This window comes from Mchenga conophoros, linkage group LG15, assembly GCF_057382185.1.
Source record: "Mchenga conophoros isolate Kocher_MC1m ecotype Shallow Benthic linkage group LG15, M_conophoros_male_GT1.1, whole genome shotgun sequence".
Taxonomy (NCBI): Eukaryota; Metazoa; Chordata; class Actinopteri; order Cichliformes; family Cichlidae; genus Mchenga; species Mchenga conophoros.
Genome location: NC_140540.1, coordinates 7,704,070 through 7,726,505, shown reverse-complemented (window position 1 = coordinate 7,726,505; position 22,436 = coordinate 7,704,070). Strand labels below are relative to the sequence as shown.

Here is a 22,436-nt window from a genome sequence, read left to right as displayed (position 1 = left end):
TTTTTCTTTGTACATGAGCTACAGCAGAACGCTGCTGCAGGATTTATCATCTATGAATTTTTAGCAACTTTCGAAGCAACTAAATCCAGGTTTTGTGGTTCCAAATTTTGTATTCCAAGTGCTCTTCCTGCCGGATGTGGATATGTTTACATATTTGCTGTAATAATTCTAATAATAGAACTTCCTCTCTGAGGAAGAAGCAGTAGTTATTTTGTTCATCACATATAGACATCACCAGGATTGTAACTCCAAATGAGAGGTGAAGGCTACTACAATCTATGGCTTTTATGAAACAACATTGTAAGAATGATTTGATAACATTTAACATCACCTCATTAAACATAAACAGTTCGAAACTGGAATAGGTGGGGTTTTTTTTGTTAGATCAAATTAGCTACAAAACTGAGGTAAATAAACCGCAATTACAGGTCTCCCCGGCGGTTTTTCTCTCTATTGCTTCCTGGTTTGTGGTCAGCTGATAGGGTTCCTTTGTCACGTGGCCCCCACTTCCTTGTCATGTGTACTTTTTTGTATATTCCCCCACAGTAGGACCGAGCGGATTTTCTTTTATCACAGTATTTATTTAAAGAAGTGAGGGAGAGACCAGAGACAAGAGCACAGAATCGGACTGCAGGAGGCTGAGCTCTTGGTCTTATTTGCTCTTTCTAGCTTTCAGTTTCCAAGAGCCGTGATCGGACTTCAGTGAGTTCAGCTTTTCATTTCATACATTTATTCAGCAAATCCCTTCGTTTAAATCATTTAAACGTGTATTAGATTCCCTGCGTTTTAAATTGCTAGAATAATTGTTGTCTATGCCAGATTAGTTATACGTAATAAGCTACCGTCAAGTTGGTGTTTATAATACAAAAAACTCGCTTGAGATCGAGTGTTGCGTATTTACAAGAACCAAATGACGATCATGTTGCGAACAGCTTTTATATTCTAACTTTTATTTAGCAGAACATCGTTTATATAAGCATGTGATTTTTATTTGGTCATCTGACACAATCAGTTTATTTCACTGGTAAGTCATCGAGCAGGTTGTTTTGCGTTCACACCCATGTCAGGTGATTTCTCGTCAGGTGCTGCAATCATTAACCTGTATTTGCCCTTTAGTCTTCTGGACGTACTCTTCTGGCTCATCTTTGACACACTGCACTAACATCTGATTCAGCTTGTAATTTTGTATTTGCAGAAATGCATGTTGCAGTGCTCTTGTTTGCCTTTGCGCTCACTGGGACCACTTTGGCCCTTGACAATGGACTGATGAGGACCCCTCCCATGGGGTGGTTGGCATGGGAACGATACCGATGTGATATTGACTGTGAAAACGACCCAAAGAACTGCATCAGGTAAGCCAAAATTTTGAATGTGTACCACCAGGCTTGATTGTATTGAAAACTTAAAAGGTATTTAGGTATTATAACTATAATGGTCTAGTCTCAGTTTTATAGCGATATAATAACAGGATATAACAAAAGCCAGTAGAAGCAGTTGGTTTGAACAGAATATCTAATAGATATGGTAGTGCTCTTTACACTCTTTACACTCTTATCTTCAAATAGTCAGATGTCTATTCTTATTAATGTACAGAATTCACCTGCTTGCTGCCACTACTGCACATTCACCAAATGTATATACTATATATGTATATATAATGTTCTTCCCCCCCCACCCAACCCACCACCATTCTTGCACATGTCGAGGAGGATGTCAGGTTACATTCCATTAATAATAATAATGGATACTTTATTGATCCCCATGGGGAAATTACTTGTTTTTCTCTGCATTTGACCCATTCACTCAGTGAAGCAGTGGGCAGCCCACTAAGCAGGCGCCCGGGGAGCAGTGTGTAGGGACGGTACCTTGCTCAGGGGTACCTCAGGGTAGCCGTTAAGTGGATTCGAACCGCCGACCTTCCGATCATGGGGCGACCACTTTACCTACTGAGCTATCCCTGCCCCAGCCCCATTGTGTGTTATACAAGTATAACTATGCATGTGACAAATAAAGAACCTTGAACCAGTATCAGTGTAAATAGGAATGCGATTGAGACAATTATGAAACATCTTTGTCTTTCTTCCAGTGAAAATCTGTTCATGGACATGGCAGACAGACTTGCAGAGGATGGCTGGAAGGAACTCGGCTATGTCTACGTGAACATAGATGACTGCTGGTCTTCCAAACAAAGAGACGATCAGGGACGGCTGCAGCCTGATCCTAAGAGGTGCAGTATTTGCTGCGTGAGCACAAAGACCATTGTAAACATATATCTGTTATTGGCCAACAGTCAGTGAAGTAGTGTGACAGTCATACAATCATGTGAAAAGCAAAACACAGTACTCAGGAGATTGATAGCAGGTATGTTTTAGTGTCAGCACAAATATGAATTTTCACTTCCCTGGAAAGTGCAAAAGGAAATTGGGTTACAGGATTAAAAAAAAATCATGCTGTGGTTACAAAATGAAAGCTGAAGGCTTTTTTAAAATGTGTGTGTTTGATATTACTCTTTCAGGTTTCCAGGAGGAATCAAAAAGCTGGCACACTACTTGCATAACAGAGGCCTAAAGCTGGGCATCTATGGGGACATGGGCAAACTCACATGTATGGCCTACCCTGGCACACCGCTGGATAAGATCGAATTAGATGCTCAAACATTTGCAGACTGGGAGGTGGATATGTTAAAATATGACGGCTGTTACTCTAATGCCATGGAGCAAGAGCTGGGTAAAAACACAAGACTGAACCTTTTCTGTGTGGATAATAAGATATTGCTGATTGGACCTCATTTGAGATCTCCTGTTCACTGTTTTGAACAGGTTACCCTCTCATGTCAAAGGCTTTAAATGCTACAGGGCGTCCCATTGGCTATTCCTGCAGCTGGCCTGCCTACCAGGGTGGGCTGCCACCTAAGGTACGATTAAAATCCAAAATACTTTTTGATGTTTTGTTCGAATCCTGTTCTAATACTTAGTATTTGCTTCTTCACTATATGAAACTGATGCGTGTTTTTAGGTAAATTACACTCAGCTGGGTGAGATCTGCAACCTGTGGCGTAACTATGGTGACATCCAGGACTCTTGGGACAGTGTACTGAACATTGTTGACTGGTTCTTTGAAAATCAGGACGCCCTGACACCTGCAGCAGGTCCTGGAAGGTGGAACGACCCTGATATGGTTTGTTCAATTGAAATTTCTTACTGTCTCCCCAAATATAAACATATTTATTATAATAATAATAATAATAATAATAACAATAATAACAATAATAACAATAATAATGGGGATTTTAACCACGCGGACCTGAAATCTGTACTTCACAATTTCCACCGTAATGTGAAGTGTGCTACCAGAGGAGATAGAACGTTGGACCAGGTGTACACCAACATGGCGAATGCGTACAGAGCCCAGGCTTATCCCCACCTGGGTCTGTCAGACCATCTCTCCCTTCTGCTACACCCAATATACACACAAAAGATCAAGAGCACTGGGATTACAACCAAAACCGTGAGAACATGGCCGCAGGATGCTATTCCGATGCTTCAGGACTGTTTCCACTGCACAGACTGGGATGTATTCAAGGTGCAGGACACTGACAATCGTGTCGCATTGGACAGTTACACCTCCACTGTCTTGGACTACATCTGTTTCTGTGTGGACAATGTAACAACTTGGAAACGATTCCGTGTGTTCCCTAATAATCCACCCTGGATGACACACGGAGTTCAACAACTTATTCGAACAAGGAACAACGCTTTCAAATCCGGGGACCAGGAGGCATACAGTGCTGCCAGGGCCAACCTGAGAAGAGGCATCAAGACTGCCAAGCAGCAGCACAGGAGGCGTATCGAGGCCAGGTTTGAGAACAACACAAACCCAAGGCAGGTCTGGGAGGGCATCAGGGCTATCACGGACTACAAAAGAAGAACACCATCACCCTCAGCCGACAGTTCTACTCTGGCTGAGGATCTAAATCTCTTTTATGCCCGTTTTGACAGGGAGAACACCGACCCTGTCCTGTCCCCTCTCCCCTCAACCGACCCTGCTCCGGTCCTGAGCACTCATGAGCTGAGGCGTGTGTTCCGGAGCATTAACACCAGGAAGGCGGCCGGGCCGGATGGAGTGCTGGGCCGGGTGCTAAAAGACTGTGCTGCGGACCTGGCGGACGTCTTCACCTCTATATATAACACCTCATTGTCCTGTTCACTGGTACCATCCTGTTTCAAAGCAGCAACCATCGTTCCCATCCCAAAACAGTCAAATGTCACATGTCTGAACGATTTCAGACCTGTGGCACTCACCCCCATTCCCGCCAAATGCCTGGAGAGACTGGTCATTAAACACATCAGAGCTGCTTTTCCACCATCCCTGGACTCGCACCAGTTTGCATACAGGGAGAACCGGTCAACCGAGGATGCGATCGCCACAGTGCTGCACACATTACTGAAGCACTTGGAACACAGGAACACCTATGCACGGCTCCTCTTTGTAGACTACAGCTCGGCTTTTAATACCATCCGGCCATACAAACTCCGTCCCAAACTCCACCAACTGGGACTTAACTCCTCTCTGTGCAACTGGATTGTGGACTTCCTCACTAACCGTAGACAGAGTGTCAGAGTGGGTAAGAACACCTCTTCCACCCTTGTGGTCAACACCGGTGCCCCTCAGGGGTGTGTTCTGAGCCCTCTGCTATACACTCTCTTCACCCATGACTGTATTTCCTCCTGCGCGTCCAATCTCATTGTTAAGTTTGCAGATGACACTACAGTGCTCGGACTTATATCCAACAATGATGAGACAAACTATAGGACAGAGGTGCAACAACTAGAGTCATGGTGCCACGACAATAACTTGGTCTTAAACACCAAAAAGACCAAGGAGATCATTGTAGATTTCCGGAAGAGGGGTCATAACAACCATCTGCCTCTCTTCATTGGCAGTGAGGCGGTGGAGAGGGTGAGCAGTTTTAAATTCTTGGGGGTAACTGTGACCGAGGACCTGTCCTGGGGCAACCATATCACCTCAGTTGTACGGAAGGCCCAACAGCGCCTCTACTACCTGAGGAGACTGCGGAGCGCACACATTCCCAGATCTCTGATGTTGAACTTCTACAACTGTGCCATCAGCAGCGTTCTGACGTATGGATTTCTAGTGTGGTTCCCCAGCTGCACCAAGGCCGATCAGCAAGCACTCCAGCGGGTGGTGAAAGAAGCTGGCAGAATTATTGGAACAAGTCTGCCAGAGATCAGTAATATCTTCCCCACTCGCTGTCTGAGGAGGGTGCACAGTATCCTGCGGGACCAACATCACCCTGCGCGCCACCTTTTCCATCTGCTGCCCTCAGGGAGAAGGTACAGGTCTATACAGGCCAGAACATCCAGACTGGCCAACAGCCTGTATCCACAGGCTGTGAGGCTCCTGAACTCTCTGCCCCTCTCTCACGGACAATAACCATATCCAACTTCTTAATAGCAATGAACTGGTCTGCATTGGTGCATCATATCTTTATTCTCTTCCCCCTCCTGCACCCCCCCTCTTTCTTAAATAGATAACTATCATATCTGATATCATATCTCACAGTACAATAATATTGAATGGGTTGCATTGTTGTATTTTGTCATGTTTCTCAGGTCTTTGTCTGAATTTCTACGAACATTATTGCTAAGGATTGTCTTATTGCATTGGAGTCACACTGGGTTAAATATGTACACTTGGGTTTTAAGGGGTATTTATTATTTTCTTCTTTTTTTTGGGTTGTATGGAAGCCCCAAACGCAATTTCATTGTTCTTGACAATGACAATAAATAAATAAATACTAAATACTAATAATAATAATAGTTACAAAGTGCTTTATAGAATAGCATAAACAATAGAAAAGCCACATATACATGTTTCACTTACAGATACATGAACAAATACAAAATCTACCATATGATCAGAGATTCATTCCAAACCAAAAGCTCAACTACAAAAACGGATTTTAAGAAGTTGTTTAAAACAAACCACAGAATCAGCTGGCCTGTTAGGCTGAGGAAGGCCATTTCACAGTTTGGACACAATTACCTCACAAGCACGATCACCTCTGGTTTAAAAATCAGAGCGAGGGGCAGGTGGAGATGGTGTTTAGAAGACCAGAGAGGCTGGCTACAGTGAATCATTCACAGAAACTCTGCTATATAAGCAGGAGCCTGTCTATGTAGAGCTTTATATAAATAATAAAATGATTTTATATATGTCTATATTTACTGTCTCTGCTTACTCTACGATTTGTTTAAGCCTCTTCAGTGCTCTACATATACATTTGTTGTGCACAAATCATTGGCTACACCTCCATACTGAAAGAGATATTACATGTACTACAGACTACAGCCTCCAATTTAATTCTTTGGTGTGAAAATTTTTAATCTTCACAGCTGATTATTGGCGACTTTGGCCTCAGCATGGAACAGTCTCGTTCTCAGATGGCTCTCTGGGCGATCATGGCGGCTCCTCTTTTCATATCTAATGACCTCCGTACCATCTCCAGCGGTGCCCAGAGCATCCTGCGGAACGAAATGGCCATCAGCATCAACCAGGATGCCCTGGGTATCCAGGGAAGACGCATTGTGAAGGTGAAGCACAATTTAGTAGATACATTTCTTTTTTAAATGACTCTTTTTGTGGACTTTTGTGCAATGTTTTTTGTTTCATTGTTCACATTTTTTCTTTCTCTCAGGAGAAAAGTGGCATTGAAGTGTTCTGGCGCCCCCTGTCAAAAAATGCCAGCGCTTTATTGTTCTTCAGCCGTCGTACAGACATGCCCTATCGCTACACGACTTCCCTCAGCAAACTCAGCTACACTGCAGGCAGCTACAAGGTATGTGTTTATAGACTTAGGAGGGATGTGTATCGTGTTTCGACCTGGTTCACTCGAGGTGAGAGGGTTAATTTTGGCAAGCAAGGTTGACTCAGACTTCCCTGTTTTTGAAGTTTCAAAGTTAACAACGTAAAACAGCACTACAGAAAACAAACAAAAAAATCCAAGAAACAAACAAACAAAAGATTGAAATCTTTTCAAATATTATAGCATTATAGCACGGTACATGACTCAGTCTTTTATTAAATGGTAAATGGCCTGTATTTGTACAAGAATTAGCGTGAAGTAGCTTGACAATATAAGTGGGGGCCTCTCCTCGTAAGGCCATGACAGTACGAGTCAAGATTTTAAACTGATATCTGAAACTAACTGGAAGTCAGTGCAGACTCTTTAGCAATGGGGTTATATGAGAAAATTTGCGAGTTAAAGATAAGATAAGATAAGATAACCTTTATTAGTCCCACACGTGGGAAATTTGTTTTGTCACAGCAGGAAGTGGACAGTGCAAAAGTTATGAGGCAAAAATTAGAATACAATAAGAATAAATACAGTACACAACTGTACAGAATAGAATAAAATAAAATAAAATACTATATACAGTAGAATAAAATAAAATAAATATACAATAAGATAAAAATAGAATACAAATACAAATACTATATACAACTGAGTAAAAATACAACGATGACAGAAAAGATTATTGCACTTAGTATTATTGCATATGTATGGATGTGTGTGCTTGATCAGTTAAAGTCTTTATTATGGAGTCTGACAGCAGTGGGGAGGAAAGACCTGCGAAATCTCTCCGTCCCACACCGTGGGTGCCGCAGTCTCCCACTGAAGGAGCTGCTCAGTGCTGTCACAGTCTGCTGCATGGGGTGGGAGATGTTGTCCATCAGGGATGACAGCTTAGCCGCCGTTCTCCTGTCACTCACCACCTCCACTGGGTCCAGAGGGCATCCTAGAACAGAGCTGGCCCTTCGGATAAAAGCTTTGCCGCAGCTTTTTGGACAGCTTGACGGCGATTTATAGAAGCCTTTGACAGACAAGGGGAAAGGGCATTACAACAGGCTAATTGGGACGAGACCTGAGAGACAACAGTCCTGAGTTTAGTGATATTTCTTAAGTGAAGAAAGCACAGAGGGGGTCAAAAACTTGATGTGGGCATCAAAAGATTGGTAAAAAGTTAACCCAAGATTCAGAGGTTTTACAGTGGATGAGAAAGATTCCAAACATTGTCTAATTTGGGGCTTAATGCTCTCTGGAGCCAGAATTAAACAATCTATCTTGTCTGTATTAAGCTGCAGAAAATTGTTTGCCATCCAACCATTAATTTCCTTAAGACCAATGTTCCCTCTAAGCTGTGCGCGTGAGAAATTGCGCACTGCTGGCACGGTCTCTGCGCACAGAAAATCTGCGTTGCGCACAAAAAATAAATAAATAATCTAACCTGAATTGAAATTAAAACTTTATCAATTCTGTTTTGCAGTGTTACTCAGTAAGTGACTAGCTGCTCCCGTATGGGATTACAACGATGCCATCTTATCCCATAGTCCAGCCTATATATATATATATATATATATATATATATATATATATATATATATATATATATATATATATATATATATATATATCCATAGGTCCCTCATCCTATTCATGTAGCCCCTTCCGCCGGGGTTACTTGCGTAGTAGCATTCCAACAACGCCCTGTTTTCGTCCCTTGCCCACCGATGCCTTCTTGTTCCAGTAGCCCACTTTTCGTCAGGGTGCCCTGGTTCCTCAACACCTGACGCGGACCTTGTTGATCCGGGCGACGTCCGAGCCGGCATGCCTTCATATTTATCTGTCTCGCTCATGTCTGCGGTAGGCTTGCTTAGCATAGGGGGTCTACCAGAAGGCAACATTGCAGACATAGAGGACAGTTACAAGTACTTGGGGATCCCGCAGGCGAATGGGAACCATGAAGAGGCCGCTAGAAAAGCTGCAACCACCAAGTACCTGCAGAGGGTCAGGCAAGTCCTGAGGAGTCAGCTGAATGGTAAGAACAAGATCCGGGCCATCAACACGTACGCCCTGCCCGTGATCAGGTACCCTGCTGGGGTAATAGGCTGGCCAAAGGAGGAGATAGAAGCCACTGACATAAAGACAAGAAAGCTCCTTACCATGCATGGAGGGTTTCACCCCAAGTCCAGCACCCTGAGGCTGTACGCTAAGCGGAAGGAAGGGGGCCGGGGACTGGTGAGTGTCAGCACCACAGTCCAGGATGAGACAACGAACATCCAAGAATACATTGGGAAGATGGCCCCAACTGACCGAGTGCTCAGTGAATACCTCAGGCAGCAGAAACCCAAGAAAGAGGAGGGAGACGAGGAACCATCATGGAAGGACAGGCCCCTGCACGGTATGTACCACCGGCAGATAGAGGAGGTGGCTGATATCCAGAAATCCTACCAGTGGCTGGACAAAGCTGGACTGAAAGACAGCACAGAGGCACTAATCATGGCAGCACAAGAACAAGCTCTGAGCACAAGATCCATAGAGGCTGGGGTCTATCACACCAGGCAAGACCCCAGGTGCAGGCTGTGTAAAGATGCCCCAGAGACAATCCAGCACATAACAGCAGGGTGCAAGATGCTAGCAGGCAAGGCATACATGGAATGCCATAACCAAGTGGCCGGCATAGTGTACAGGAACATCTGTGCCGAGTATAACCTGGAAGTCCCGAGGTCAAAATGGGAGATGCCCCCAAGGGTGGTGGAGAATGACCGAGCTAAGATCCTGTGGGACTTCCAGATACAGACGGACAAAATGGTGGTGGCTAACCAACCGGACATAGTGGTGGTAGACAAACAGAAGAAGACGGCCGTAGTGATCGATGTAGCGGTTCCGAATGACAGCAATATCAGGAAGAAGGAACACGAGAAGCTGGAGAAATACCAAGGGCTCAGAGAAGAGCTCGAGAGGATGTGGAGGGTGAAGGTAATGGTGGTCCCCGTGGTAATCGGAGCACTAGGTGCGGTGACTCCCAAGCTAGGTGAGTGGCTCCAGCAGATCCCGGGAACAACATCGGAGATCTCTGTCCAGAAGAGCGCAGTCCTGGGAACAGCTAAGATACTGCGCAGGACCCTCAAGCTCCCAGGCCTCTGGTAGAGGACCCGAGCTTGAAGGATAAACCGCCCGCAGGGGCGTGCTGGGTGTTGTTATATTTATATATATATTTATATATATATGCAGCTAATCAACGTCATTGACAGGCTATGGCAGCGTCCTTATGTGCCGACAGCGGTGTTTTAGCTAGTAAAGCGGCGTGGCTGATGTGGAGTGAAGTCACGCTAATGATAACGTGTACAACCATTGGAGATGTGAGCAGGACAGACGGAACAATTGACGGAAAAAGTGTGGACTTTATACCAGTTTTTAAATTGTGTTGATAGGCCACGTAAAACCAGAGTTATGATAAAAATATCTGCAATCTTTCTTTGTTTTTTACTGAATACTGTCGTTGTTTATATTTACTGCGGGAAGAAACAGTAAAACCTGCGTTTTATAAGGAAAACGCCCAAAAGCACTCTCCACCTGTGAGCAAAAAACAAAACCAAAAAACCCCACCCTTTCCTATTGGTGGAAAAATGTACCATGTTGACCAATCAAAAAATGATGTGGCAACATGGCATTTAGTCATTTAGGAGAGGGGGAAGTTTTAGGAGTGACAGCCATGTTTTGAGATGTGAGAGATTTGCAATGTTTAGTGCAAATCTTGTGTAGTTAGTGTGTAGTGTAGTCAATAGTTTTGTTGTGTGTGTCAGAACAATGAGGCGACTACTGAATGTTACAGGTGTTACAGGAGTGATACATCTCCTGTTGTCAGGCCTGCAGGTATCAGGCTGTTGTTCTCCTTTATCTCATAGTGGACAGAAATTATGTTTTGGAGTGGCACGAATAATTTGTGTGCCATCAAATTTGATGCAGAGCTTTATAAAAAAAATAAATTAAAAAATTAAAAAAAGAAAGTTTTGTTTTCAAAATTGGAGTTCAGGTTATTCTTTACTTCCAAAAGTGTTAACATACTACACAGGTCATGAACAAGATTTTTTTTTTAAATTTTCATTGTAAGTGGGCTAAAGCAGTTAATTAAAAGTAGTCTAAGACAAATGCTGTAATTTGATTATTTTAATAAACCATGTAACTTGGATGGATTCGATGCTGGCGTGACCACAGTGCACACGTCTGCTGTTGCTCACAGTGGTCCAAGGGACCGCTCAGGGAGTTTGTGTGTTCGCTCAGACACATGAAAAATTAGAGGGAACATTGCTTAAGACAGTCCATTAGAATGGATAGTTTATTCAATTCATAAGGTTTAAAAGAAAGGTACAGCTGAATATCATCTGCATACAGATGATAGGATATGGATTTAAAATGACTACTAATATGGCCTAGTGGTAGGATATACAATGAGAACAACAATGGACTTAGAACAGATCTTTAAGTAACACATGATGAGAATCTAGCTACATCTGACCAAAGGTTTCCCACTGAGACCAAAAGTGTTCTATCAGCAAGATGTCTGTCTTTATACTTGCTAGAGAAATTCACTTCTGTTTCTCGTCTTCTTTGTAGGTTTTCAACGTCTTCACAGATGAGACCGCATCGCTCAAAGACTCCACTGAATTTGTAGTGTCAGTGAACCCCACAGGGGTGGTAATGTGGTACGTCTCTGCACCTGCCAAATTCAACCTCCGCCAGTTCTATCAAGGGGGCACGCTCCATGGTCGTGTCTATGATGATCGTGAGGAAAATGCCATTCCACGGGTTTTCCTCTGACCACTCACAGACCCCACTTTCTAATCCTTAAGTTTTTGTCTTTTACCTCAGTAGTAATGTCTTGATGATCGAATGATTTGTTTCTATCTAAGCACAGGTGCAGGCGCATAGCTCTGAACTGTGTTTTACAATTGCCTCTTCCAAGTAAGAACATGCTTGAAACTCAGGGTCATCCACTTTACATCTGTATATGGCACAAATGTGCTCTTGTTGATGCGATCTCCAGCTGGATCTTCACTTGAAAGTAACTGGGCCACAAGAGTTTCTGTGCTCAACAGTAAAGAGAGATGATGATTTTAAAATTTTATCTGAGATGTGCCAAAGCAAAGTCACTGATCCCAGATCGGGAGGTCTTCACTTGTCTTAGGCTACGTCCACACGTACACGGGTATTTTTGAAAACAGAGATTTTCCGTTTTCCTTTTAAAAAAATAATCCCGTCCACACGTAAACACAGAAATGAAGGAAAACGCTGCTAGGAACATGCCAAAGCAACAGTTGGCGATATATTCTTAACCGTGTAGAAATGTTGGCCAATCAGAAGTCTAGAAGCCTGGGTGGGAAATAGTAAACAAAGCTGGGGCATAGAAGCAGAACCAAGTTGTATGTGTGGAGGGACAGTAACTGTGTGTGTATATGTAAGCATTTAAACACTGCACCCGTGTACGTGTGGACGTAGCCTTAAGATTTTTTTTTTTAAATAGAGATCAGTCTTTGTCAGCTCAGAAAGACAAATGTGGAAAAAAGTTTTAGAAAAAACTCATTAATGATTTATATGTTTTTATGTGACCTAAGTAAACAATTTATCATCAAATTCTCTAAATAAATGAAAACGCTGTATTTCAGTTCTTCAGGTTTCCTTTCAGTGATTAAGATGTTTTTCACTTTTAGCTTTCACTTGCCAGTTCTTTGTCCCAGAGTGACTTATCTTAAGGTCAGTTTAGTTCCAGTTCTGTTTTCTATAAAATTTATTTATTTATTTATATAATACTTGTAGTTCTTGGTCTTTTTTTTTTAGTTCTTGGTATTGAATGCATTTTCACCAAAGTGAGAGTCACAAGACTTTATCTTATAGCATTTATCATCTATGAATTTTTAGCAACTTTTGAAGCAACTAAATCCAGGTTTTGTGGTTCCAAATTTTGTATTCCAAGTGCTCCTCCTGCTGGATGTGGATATGTTTACACTTTTGCTGTAAGGAAGAAGCAGTAGTTATTTTGTTCATCACCCAAAGACATCACCAGGATTGTAACGCCAAATGAGAGGTGAAGGCTACTACAATCTATAGCTTTTTATGAAACATAATGTATGAATGATTTGATCACATTTAACATCACCTCATTAAACATAAACAGTTCGAAACTGGAATAGGTGTTTTTTTTTTTTTTGTTTTTTTTTGTTAGATCAGCTACAGAACTGAGGTAAATAAACGTAATCCAGAGCTTCCCAAAGTGTGGGGTCCGGTATGAAAAGTGGAAAAAAAAAACCCCCAAATGCTTGGACACTGCTAACACAGGGCGCCCACACAAACGCAGAGCAGGAGATGAAGCATAGCTGAATATGTTTCCAAACCAACTTCATTCTAAGCCAAAGACTAGAAAATATGGTGAAGCATATCTTCCCTTTGGTTTCACCTGCACAAGTGCCAAGGTAGGTCTCTCCTGCATAATTGGTTTTCCCTGTGTTGGGAGCGGGCTGGGCTCTTCAAATCATGGACAAACAGTATCCCACATAATTGATTTTTAGTTCACAAACACTTGTTGTAATGACTAACTACACCTGACATTTTGGGGATGTTAGCTCTGTACAAAGTAAAGTTACAGTGGGATACAAATAATATCAGGCTGATCCTGCTACGATTTGTTCCCTCGGTTCAAATCAAGACAAACAGTATCCCACAGCTGTTTATGTTTTAAACCCATTTTGCACAGAGAGGCATTTTTTTGAAAAATGTATTGACAGCAATGTTGAATATTTTTACACAGAAAAAAACAACTACACGTAAAAAAATCACACCGTGATGCCTCTGCCTTTATAAATGGAGGGACAGTAACTGCGTGTGTATGTAAGCGTGTAAAAACTGAAGATAGTCAGATTAACAGTATTTTGTCTCTATCTGCCATTCTGCAATTCATCTCATGTAAACAATAAGGTGGCGCACAGTCTGACGTGAAAAAAGGCACATACCTTTGACATTGCGTGACGAACTCTGTATTCCTCTTCCACATGTAAACGCAAAAAGGACTTTTATAAAATCTCCGTTTTCGGTGATTCGAAACACGTAGGTGTGGACGTAGCATAAAAGAGTTAGTAGTTTACTTTCTTACTACCTGTAATTTATTGCAGATTACTTGTATTTGCCTAATTGTTTACTAAATGTTTGAGGTGTGAAATAAACCGCAATGGAGCAAAATACAGGTGTGTGTGGTTGGAGGATGTGTTTGTGCGTGCGTGCGTGCGTGCGCGGGGGGGGGGGGCAACATTTTCCTTGTAAAACAAAGGGGGGCCTAGCAAAAAAAGTTTGGGAACCACTGTAATCAACGGTCTCCCCGGCGCTTTTTGTCTCGCTTCCTGGTTTGTGGTCAGCTGATAGGGTTCCTTTGTCACGTGGCCCCCACTTCCTTGTCATGTGTACTTTTTTGTATATTCCCCCACAGTAGGACCGAGCGGATTTTCTTTTATCACAGTATTTATTTAAAGAAGTGAGGGAGAGACCAGAGACAAGAGCACAGAATCGGACTGCAGGAGGCTGAGCTCTTGGTCTTATTTGCTCTTTCTAGCTTTCAGTTTCCAAGAGCCGTGATCGGACTTCAGTGAGTTCAGCTTTTCATTTCATACATTTATTCAGCAAATCCCTTCGTTTAAATCATTTAAACGTGTATTAGATTCCCTGCGTTTTAAATTGCTAGAATAATTGTTGTCTATGCCAGATTAGTTATACGTAATAAGCTACCGTCAAGTTGGTGTTTATAATACAAAAAACTCGCTTGAGATCGAGTGTTGCGTATTTACAAGAACCAAATGACGATCATGTTGCGAACAGCTTTTATATTCTAACTTTTATTTAGCAGAACATCGTTTATATAAGCATGTGATTTTTATTTGGTCATCTGACACAATCAGTCTATTTCACTGGTAAGTCATCGAGCAGGTTGTTTTGCGTTCACACCCATGTCAGGTGATTTTTCGTCAGGTGCTGCAATCATGAACCTGTATTTGCCCTTTAGTCTTCTGGACGTACTCTTCTGGCTCATCTTTGACACACTGCACTAACATCTGATTCAGCTTGTAATTTTGTATTTGCAGAAATGCATGTTGCAGTTCTCTTTTTTGCCTTTGCGCTCACTGGGACCACTTTGGCCCTTGACAATGGACTGATGAAGACCCCTCCCATGGGGTGGTTGGCATGGGAACGATACCGATGTGATATTGACTGTGAAAACGACCCAAAGAACTGCATCAGGTAAGCCAAAATTTTGAATGTGTACCACCAGGCTTGATTGTATTGAAAACTTAAAAGGTATTTAGGTATTATAACTATAATGGTCTAGTCTCAGTTTTATAGCGATATAATAACAGGATATAACAAAAGCCAGTAGAAGCAGTCGGTTTGAACAGAATATCTAATAGATATGGTAGTGCTCTTTACACTCTTTACACTCTTATCTTCAAATGCAGTATCAGTGTAAATAGGAATGCGATTGAGACAATTATGAAACATCTTTGTCCTTCTTCCAGTGAAAATCTGTTCATGGACATGGCAGACAGACTTGCAGAGGATGGCTGGAAGGAACTTGGCTACGTCTACGTGAACATAGATGACTGCTGGTCTTCCAAACAAAGAGACGATCAGGGACGGCTGCAGCCTGATCCTAAGAGGTGCAGTATTTGCTGCGTGAGCACAAAGACCATTGTAAACATATATCTGTTATTGGCCTACAGCCAGTGAAGTAGTGTGACAGTCATACAATCATGTGAAAAGCAAAACACAGTACTCAGGAGATTGATAGTAGGTATGTTTTAGTGTCAGCACAAATATGAATTTTCACTTCCCTGGAAAGTGCAAAAGGAAATTGGGTTACAGGATTAAAAAAAAATCATGCTGTGGTTACAAAATGAAAGCTGAAGGCTTTTTTAAAATGTGTGTGTTTGATATTACTCTTTCAGGTTTCCAGGAGGAATCAAAAAGCTGGCACACTACTTGCATAACAGAGGCCTAAAGCTGGGCATCTATGGGGACATGGGCAAATTCACATGTGGGGGCTACCCTGGCACCCCGCTGGACAAGATCGAATTAGATGCTCAAACATTTGCAGACTGGGAGGTGGATATGTTTAAATATGACGGCTGTTACTCTAATGCCACGGAGCAAGAGCTGGGTAAAAACACAAGACTGAACCTTTTCTGTGTGGATAATAAGATATTGCTGATTGGACCTCATTTGAGATCTCCTGTTCACTGTTTTGAACAGGTTACCCTCTCATGTCAAAGGCTTTAAATGCTACAGGGCGTCCCATTGGCTATTCCTGCAGCTGGCCTGCCTACCAGGGTGGGCTGCCACCTAAGGTACGATTAAAATCCAAAATACTTTTTGATGTTTTGTTCGAATCCTGTTCTAATACTTAGTATTTGCTTCTTCACTATATGAAACTGATGCGTGTTTTTAGGTAAATTACACCCAGCTGGGTGAGATCTGCAACCTGTGGCGTAACTATGGTGACATCCAGGACTCTTGGGACAGTGTACTGAACATTGTTGACTGGTTCTTTGAAAATCAGGACGCCCTGACATCTGCAGCAGGTCCTGGAAGGTGGAACGACCCTGATATGGTTTGTTCAATTGAAATTTGTAATATCTTCCCCAAATGTGAAGTGCTTTAGGGAATAGCATAAGCAATAGAAAAGCCACAAATACATGTTTAAACTTACAGACACATGAACAAACACAAAATTTAACATATGATCAGAGATTCATTTCAAACCAAAAGCTCATCTACAAAAACGGGTTTTCAGAAGTTGTTTAAAACAAACCACAGAATCTGTCTCTGCTTACTCTACGATTTGTTTAAGCCTCTTCAGTGCTCTACATATATATTTGTTGTGCACAAATCATTCAGCTACACCTCCATACTGAAAGATAGATTACATGTACTACAGACTACAGCCTCCAATTTAATTCTTTGGTGTGAAAATTTTTAATCTTCACAGCTGATTATTGGCGACTTTGGCCTCAGCATGGAACAGTCTCGTTCTCAGATGGCTCTCTGGGCGATCATGGCGGCTCCTCTTTTCATGTCTAATGACCTCCGTACCATCTCCAGCGGTGCCCAGAGCATCCTGCGGAACAAAATGGCCATCAGCATCAACCAGGATGCCCTGGGTATCCAGGGAAGACGCATTGTGAAGGTGAAGCACAATTTAGTAGATACATTTCTTTTTTAAATGACTCTTTTTGTGGACTTTTGTGCAATGTTTTTTTGTTTCATTGTTCACATTTTTTCTTTCTCCCAGGAGAAAAGTGGCATTGAAGTATTCTGGCGCCCCCTGTCAAAAAATGCCAGCGCTTTATTGTTCTTCAGCCGTCGTACAGACATGCCCTATCGCTACACAACTTCCCTCAGCAAACTCAACTACACTGCAGGCAGCTACAAGGTATGTGTTTATAGACTTAGGAGGGATGTGTATCGTGTTTCGACCTGGTTCACTCGGGGTGAGAGGGGTAATTTTGGCAAGCAAGGTTAACTCAGACTTCCCTGTTTTTGAAGTTTGAGGTTACCAACGTAAAACAGCACTACAGAAAACAAACGGGGGAAAAAATTTCAAGAAACAAACAAACAAAAGATTGAAATCTATTCAAATATTATAGCATTATAGCACGGTACATGACTCAGTCTTTTATTAGGATTACGTGAATAAAATTAAATCATGTGCACTAACCTACCAAAATCATCCAAGTAGATCAACTCCTAATCTGTGATCAGTTGGGGTGGTGTGAAATGTGGAAGCTAACACCTGACCCAGTCTCCAGGGTGTGGCGAGTGTCTCAAACGACAACCAAAAAAACAAGTTACACAACAACAAAGTATCAACTGCAAGTCCAGCTCGTCATACACAAGGCCAGATCACGGGGGCAGGCTGACATTAAATCAGAGCTGCCCTGGGTGACAGTCATGCTTCTTGTTTAAAGCAGGTGTCGTTATTATGGTTGGAGCACTGGAACTCAGGCACTGGTTCAATGAGTCATACTGGAAGAGAACACCAAAAGGGAGCTGTCAGGATGGCAAGCTGGATGTGATACAACTGCTGGCTCCAGTTCTTATTTCGCACTAAGCAAGCACAGAAAATTTGCATAGTCACTCATGCTAGTGCTGAAACTGCTGCAGCAGGTCAGGGCAGTTGTGCGAGCTTAACTGGTGTTGGTATTCAATTCAATTCAATTTTATTTATATAGCGCCAAATCACAACAAAAGTCGCCTCAAGGCGCATTATATTGTACAGTAGATCGCACAATAATAGATACAGAGAAAAACCCAACAATCATATGACCCCCTATGAGCAGCAGTTTGGCGACAGTGGGAAGGAAAACTCCCTTTTAACAGGAAGAAAACTCCAGCAGAACCAGGCTCAGGGACGGGCGGGGCCATCTGCTGCGACCGGTTGGGGTGAGAGAAGGAAAACAGGATAAAGACATGCTGTGGAAGAGAGACAGATTTACGGAAACATATGTGTTGTAGGTCTTTTAGGATATCAATTGAATGACTAAAACAACAAAACATTGTGGGTGTGTTTTATATAAAATCCCTTTAAGCTGAACACGATAAAAAAAATCCTGCAAATGCAGTCACACTAAAAGGTAAAGGAGATGTAGTAATGCTGGGCCTTTACATACACCACATTGACAAAAGTTTGACAGTATGGTGTATATGCATTAACATTAACAAGATTTAACAACAGCCCAACAATTGTGTCCCCCAGGCTTCATCACATGGGTTTCTAGTCTGTAGAAGATATTAGGTGTGTAATGTGGAGATGGCTTTCATCTGTGTATATTGTGTATAGTCCCTGGGCTGTTCCTTTCCCTCTGACCTAGAGATTTGGAATTCAGCCATAATACACCAGTTGGACATCTGTTCCCTGCCACTCTACAAATTCAGTAGAATCTTTCTGAACATTATTAATGTACAATATGAAGAAGAGTCGAAACCATTTATTAGCGGGCAATATTGTTGGCCGGTATTAGTTATTGGTGTCAGCATTATAATAGCTACTGAATGAAAATTAGGAAACGAGAGGGGTGAAACACCCTTCAACCCTGTTAGGATTGCTGTCTTTGAATTTTTTTTTTTCCACCAGGGGGCACTCTGCAACTTCTTTGTTTTGAAATCTCAAAGAAAACAAATATTGACAGTATTGGACTTTTAAATATAGCTATCATATTTGACCAAATATTAGTATCTGTATCAGAGAGAGAAAGAGAGAGAGATCCATAGCTTTGGCGCTAAGGTTTGGAAGGCATAATCCTCTATGGTTTTCAGACAGGTGTAGAATCCCCAGTAGACCACTATCAGTGTACCTAAGGATCCAGTTTGGAGAATTAGCGTGAAGTAGCTTGACAATATAAGTGGGGGCCTCTCCTCGTAAGGCCATGACAGTACGAGTCAAGATTTTAAATTGATATCTGAAATTAACTGGAAGCCAGTGCAGACTCTTTAGCAATGAGAAAATATCACACCATTTTGGACAGCTTAACGGCGATTTATAGAAGCCTTTGACAGACAAGGAAAAAGGGCATTACAACAGGCTAATTGGGAGGAGACGAAGACATCAAGCTTCTCCAATTCACCTTGAGAGACAACAGTCCTGAGTTTAGTGATATTTCTTAAGTGAAGAAAGCACAGAGGGGGTCAAAGATTCAGAGGTTTTACAGTGAATGAGAAACATCCCAATAATTGTCTAATTTGAGGCTTAATGCTCTCTGGAGCCAGAATTAAACAATCTATCTTGTCTGTATTAAGCTGCAGAAAATTGTTTGCCATCCAACCATTAATTTCCTTAAGACAGTCCATTAGAATGGATAGTTTATCCAATTCATAAGGTTTAAAAGAAAGGTACAGCTGAATATCATCTGCATACAGATGATAGGAAATGGATTTAAAATGACTACTAATATGGCCTAGTGGTAGGATATACAATGAGAACAACAATGGACTTAGAACAGATCTTTAAGTAACACATGATGAGAATCTAGCTACATCTGACCAAAGGTTTCCCACTGAGACCAAAAGTGTTCTATCAGCAAGATGTCTGTCTTTATACTTGCTAGAGAAATTCACTTCTGTTTCTCGTCTTCTTTGTAGGTTTTCAACGTCTTCACAGATGAGACCGCATCGCTCAAAGACTCCACTGAATTTGTAGTGTCCGTGAACCCCACAGGGGTGGTGATGTGGTACGTCTCTGCACCTGCCAAATTCAACCTCCGCCAGTTCTATCAAGGGGGCACGCTCCATGGTCGTGTCTATGATGATCGTGAGGAAAATGCCATTCCACGGGTTTTCCTCTGACCACTCACAGACCCCACTTTCTAATCCTTAAGTTTTTGTCTTTTACCTCAGTAGTAATGTCTTGATGATCGAATGATTTGTTTCTATCTAAGCACAGGTGCAGGCGCATAGCTCTGAACTGTGTTTTACAATTGCCTCTTCCAAGTAAGAACATGCTTGAAACTCAGGGTCATCCACTTTACATCTGTATATGGCACAAATGTGCTCTTGTTGATGCGATCTCCAGCTGGATCTTCACTTGAAAGTAACTGGGCCACAAGAGTTTCTGTGCTCAACAGTAAAGAGAGATGATGATTTTAAAATTTTATCTGAGATGTGCCAAAGCAAAGTCACTGATCCCAGATCGGCACTGTGACTGAGAGGTCTTCACTTGTCTTAGATTTTGTTTTTTAAATAGAGATCAGTCTTTGTCAGCTCAGAAAGACAAAAGTGGAAACAAGTTTTAGAAAAAACTCATTAATGATTTATATGTTTTTATGTGACCTAAGTAAACAATTTGTCATCAAATTCTCTAAATAAATGAAAACGCTGTATTTCAGTTCTTCAGGTTTCCTTACAGTGATTACACGCTACATACTACAACTACATAGTACATACAAACATATGCAGCAGAGTGCTTTGATTTTTGCACTATACATCCATATGAGTAATATGGGTTCCAGCCAGCTCCTACAAGCTTTTTCAAAGGTACCAAGATGTTTTTCACTTTTAGCTTTCACTTCCCAGTTCTTTGTCAGAAAGTGACATCTCTTAAGGTCAGTTTAGTTCCAGTTCTGTTTTCTATAAAATTTATTTATTTTTATAATACAAAAAAACCCCTTTCATCAAGTAGTTCTTGGTATTGAATGCACTTTCACTCTACTGTTATCTAAAGCAGGGCTGTTAAAATCATTTTATATCCCCTTAAAACCTGAGCTATGAAGTGATTGCCAGAAAATTCATTTTTTTTGAAAATGGAGAGTTTATTGAACCAACTGACATATTTGTTTAAAAAAAAAATAATTAAATTTTACTTTCCATGTATGACTTTTTATTTTTCCCTATTGCTAACTCTTGCGTTTAAAAAAAAAAAAGAAGCTTAACTTTATTGTGCAATTCATTAACATTTTGCAGTGGGGAAAAATATCCCACAGATGTTAAAATCTCAAAACCTCATAAAAAACTGTAAGTATTAAATATGATACACTGGGCATTAATGAGTTAAAATTGACCCATTTTCCCATTAACTTAGAAACAAGCAAAACAAAAAAATATTTTAATTGTTCCTCTTTCTTTCAGTATAAAGAAATCTAAACCCTGAAATGTCTCAAGTAAAAGAAATACAAGTTCATTGTTACGTCTTAGTATTTTTTACACTTTATAAATTAAACACAGTTGTAGTAAGTCGAATTAAGCTCCCAGCACGATGCTTTGGGCTTAAATTTTAGAAATACAAAAAGACTATGCCAAGTATTTGTGAAGTAATTACATCACTACATCTTTACTGTTAAATGACAAAGAGAAAATGTCCTTTTTACTGTGAACCAACTTTGAAAAGATACATTTCTATATTAACTAGTAACAAAACTGTCAAAACTAGTTAAATGTGTAAATTTGTGCCTTCCTCCTTTGCATTTCTCATGGTCTAATATAGCCTATCGTTAGCAACGTGAAGTCTTTTTAACTTTGAATGAATAAATGATCACTCAAAGACCCCCTTGTAGTTTGGTACCTATATACAGAAATGTAACATACAGATTTGGTTGGCAGACAAAGGCACCGAACATACAAAGAAAAACCCATAATTTAGCTAACATACACTCAGAGTCAACCCTATATGCAGCCAGCAGAGGTCAGCACTGCTCTTCAGTCTGTCTCGGCCTTCTCGCCACTGCCAAAAAGTGCACCTGCTTAACAGTGCAAGGACAATCAGCCCATTCTGCTTTGTCCTTTTTCTCTCGATTATGCTTTCCTCTCTGACGTCACCTTCTCTAATTTGGACACTTGTACTACAATGTATTAACTTATTTCATACTTTATTTTGTCCTTGGATTCTTCCAGTGAACATCATCCGTTAATTCCTTCATTGTATTCATTCTGTCTCCTCATCTTTGCTCCTCCCTTCTCTCCTCCTCCCACTTGGCTCTTTCAGCTCAATCTTGCACGTATCACCTCTGACCTTGGCCTTAAAGCCAGTGTTTGCCCACCGATTCAA

The 22,436-nt window shown here is 41.5% G+C and overlaps 2 protein-coding genes across 2 annotated transcripts; both read left to right on the top strand.

Annotated features, from left to right (window-relative positions):
- The first annotated feature begins 511 nt into the window (after nt 1–511).
- On the top strand, nt 512–13,050 carry LOC146557661 (alpha-N-acetylgalactosaminidase-like). The gene is made up of 9 exons (XM_085245998.1): nt 512–702; nt 1,196–1,352; nt 2,087–2,227; nt 2,516–2,727; nt 2,820–2,914; nt 3,016–3,177; nt 6,417–6,614; nt 6,719–6,859; nt 11,480–13,050. The coding sequence occupies exons 2-9, from the start codon at nt 1,198–1,200 to the stop codon at nt 11,681–11,683; spliced, it is 1,308 nt and encodes a 435-aa protein (XP_085102124.1). The 5' UTR covers nt 512–702; nt 1,196–1,197; the 3' UTR covers nt 11,684–13,050.
- A 1,256-nt stretch (nt 13,051–14,306) lies between these two features.
- LOC146557660 (alpha-N-acetylgalactosaminidase-like) lies at nt 14,307–20,780 on the top strand. Its single transcript, XM_085245997.1, has 9 exons — nt 14,307–14,495; nt 14,989–15,145; nt 15,421–15,561; nt 15,850–16,061; nt 16,154–16,248; nt 16,350–16,511; nt 16,890–17,087; nt 17,193–17,333; nt 20,039–20,780. Exons 2-9 carry the CDS (start codon nt 14,991–14,993, stop codon nt 20,240–20,242), a joined length of 1,308 nt encoding a protein of 435 aa, XP_085102123.1. The 5' UTR covers nt 14,307–14,495; nt 14,989–14,990; the 3' UTR covers nt 20,243–20,780.
- Nucleotides 20,781–22,436: the final 1,656 nt, after the last annotated feature.

Coding starts and splice junctions, on each gene's coding strand:
- LOC146557661 (XM_085245998.1), top strand. CDS start 1,198: ATGCATGTTGCAGTGCTCTTGTTTGCCTTTGCGCTCACTGGGACCACT. Junction 1,353..2,086: donor GACCCAAAGAACTGCATCAG/GTAAGCCAAAAT, acceptor TCTTTCTTCCAG/TGAAAATCTGTTCATGGACA. Junction 3,178..6,416: donor GGTGGAACGACCCTGATATG/GTTTGTTCAATT, acceptor TAATCTTCACAG/CTGATTATTGGCGACTTTGG.
- LOC146557660 (XM_085245997.1), top strand. CDS start 14,991: ATGCATGTTGCAGTTCTCTTTTTTGCCTTTGCGCTCACTGGGACCACT. Junction 16,062..16,153: donor TGCCACGGAGCAAGAGCTGG/GTAAAAACACAA, acceptor TGTTTTGAACAG/GTTACCCTCTCATGTCAAAG. Junction 17,334..20,038: donor ACACTGCAGGCAGCTACAAG/GTATGTGTTTAT, acceptor TCTTCTTTGTAG/GTTTTCAACGTCTTCACAGA.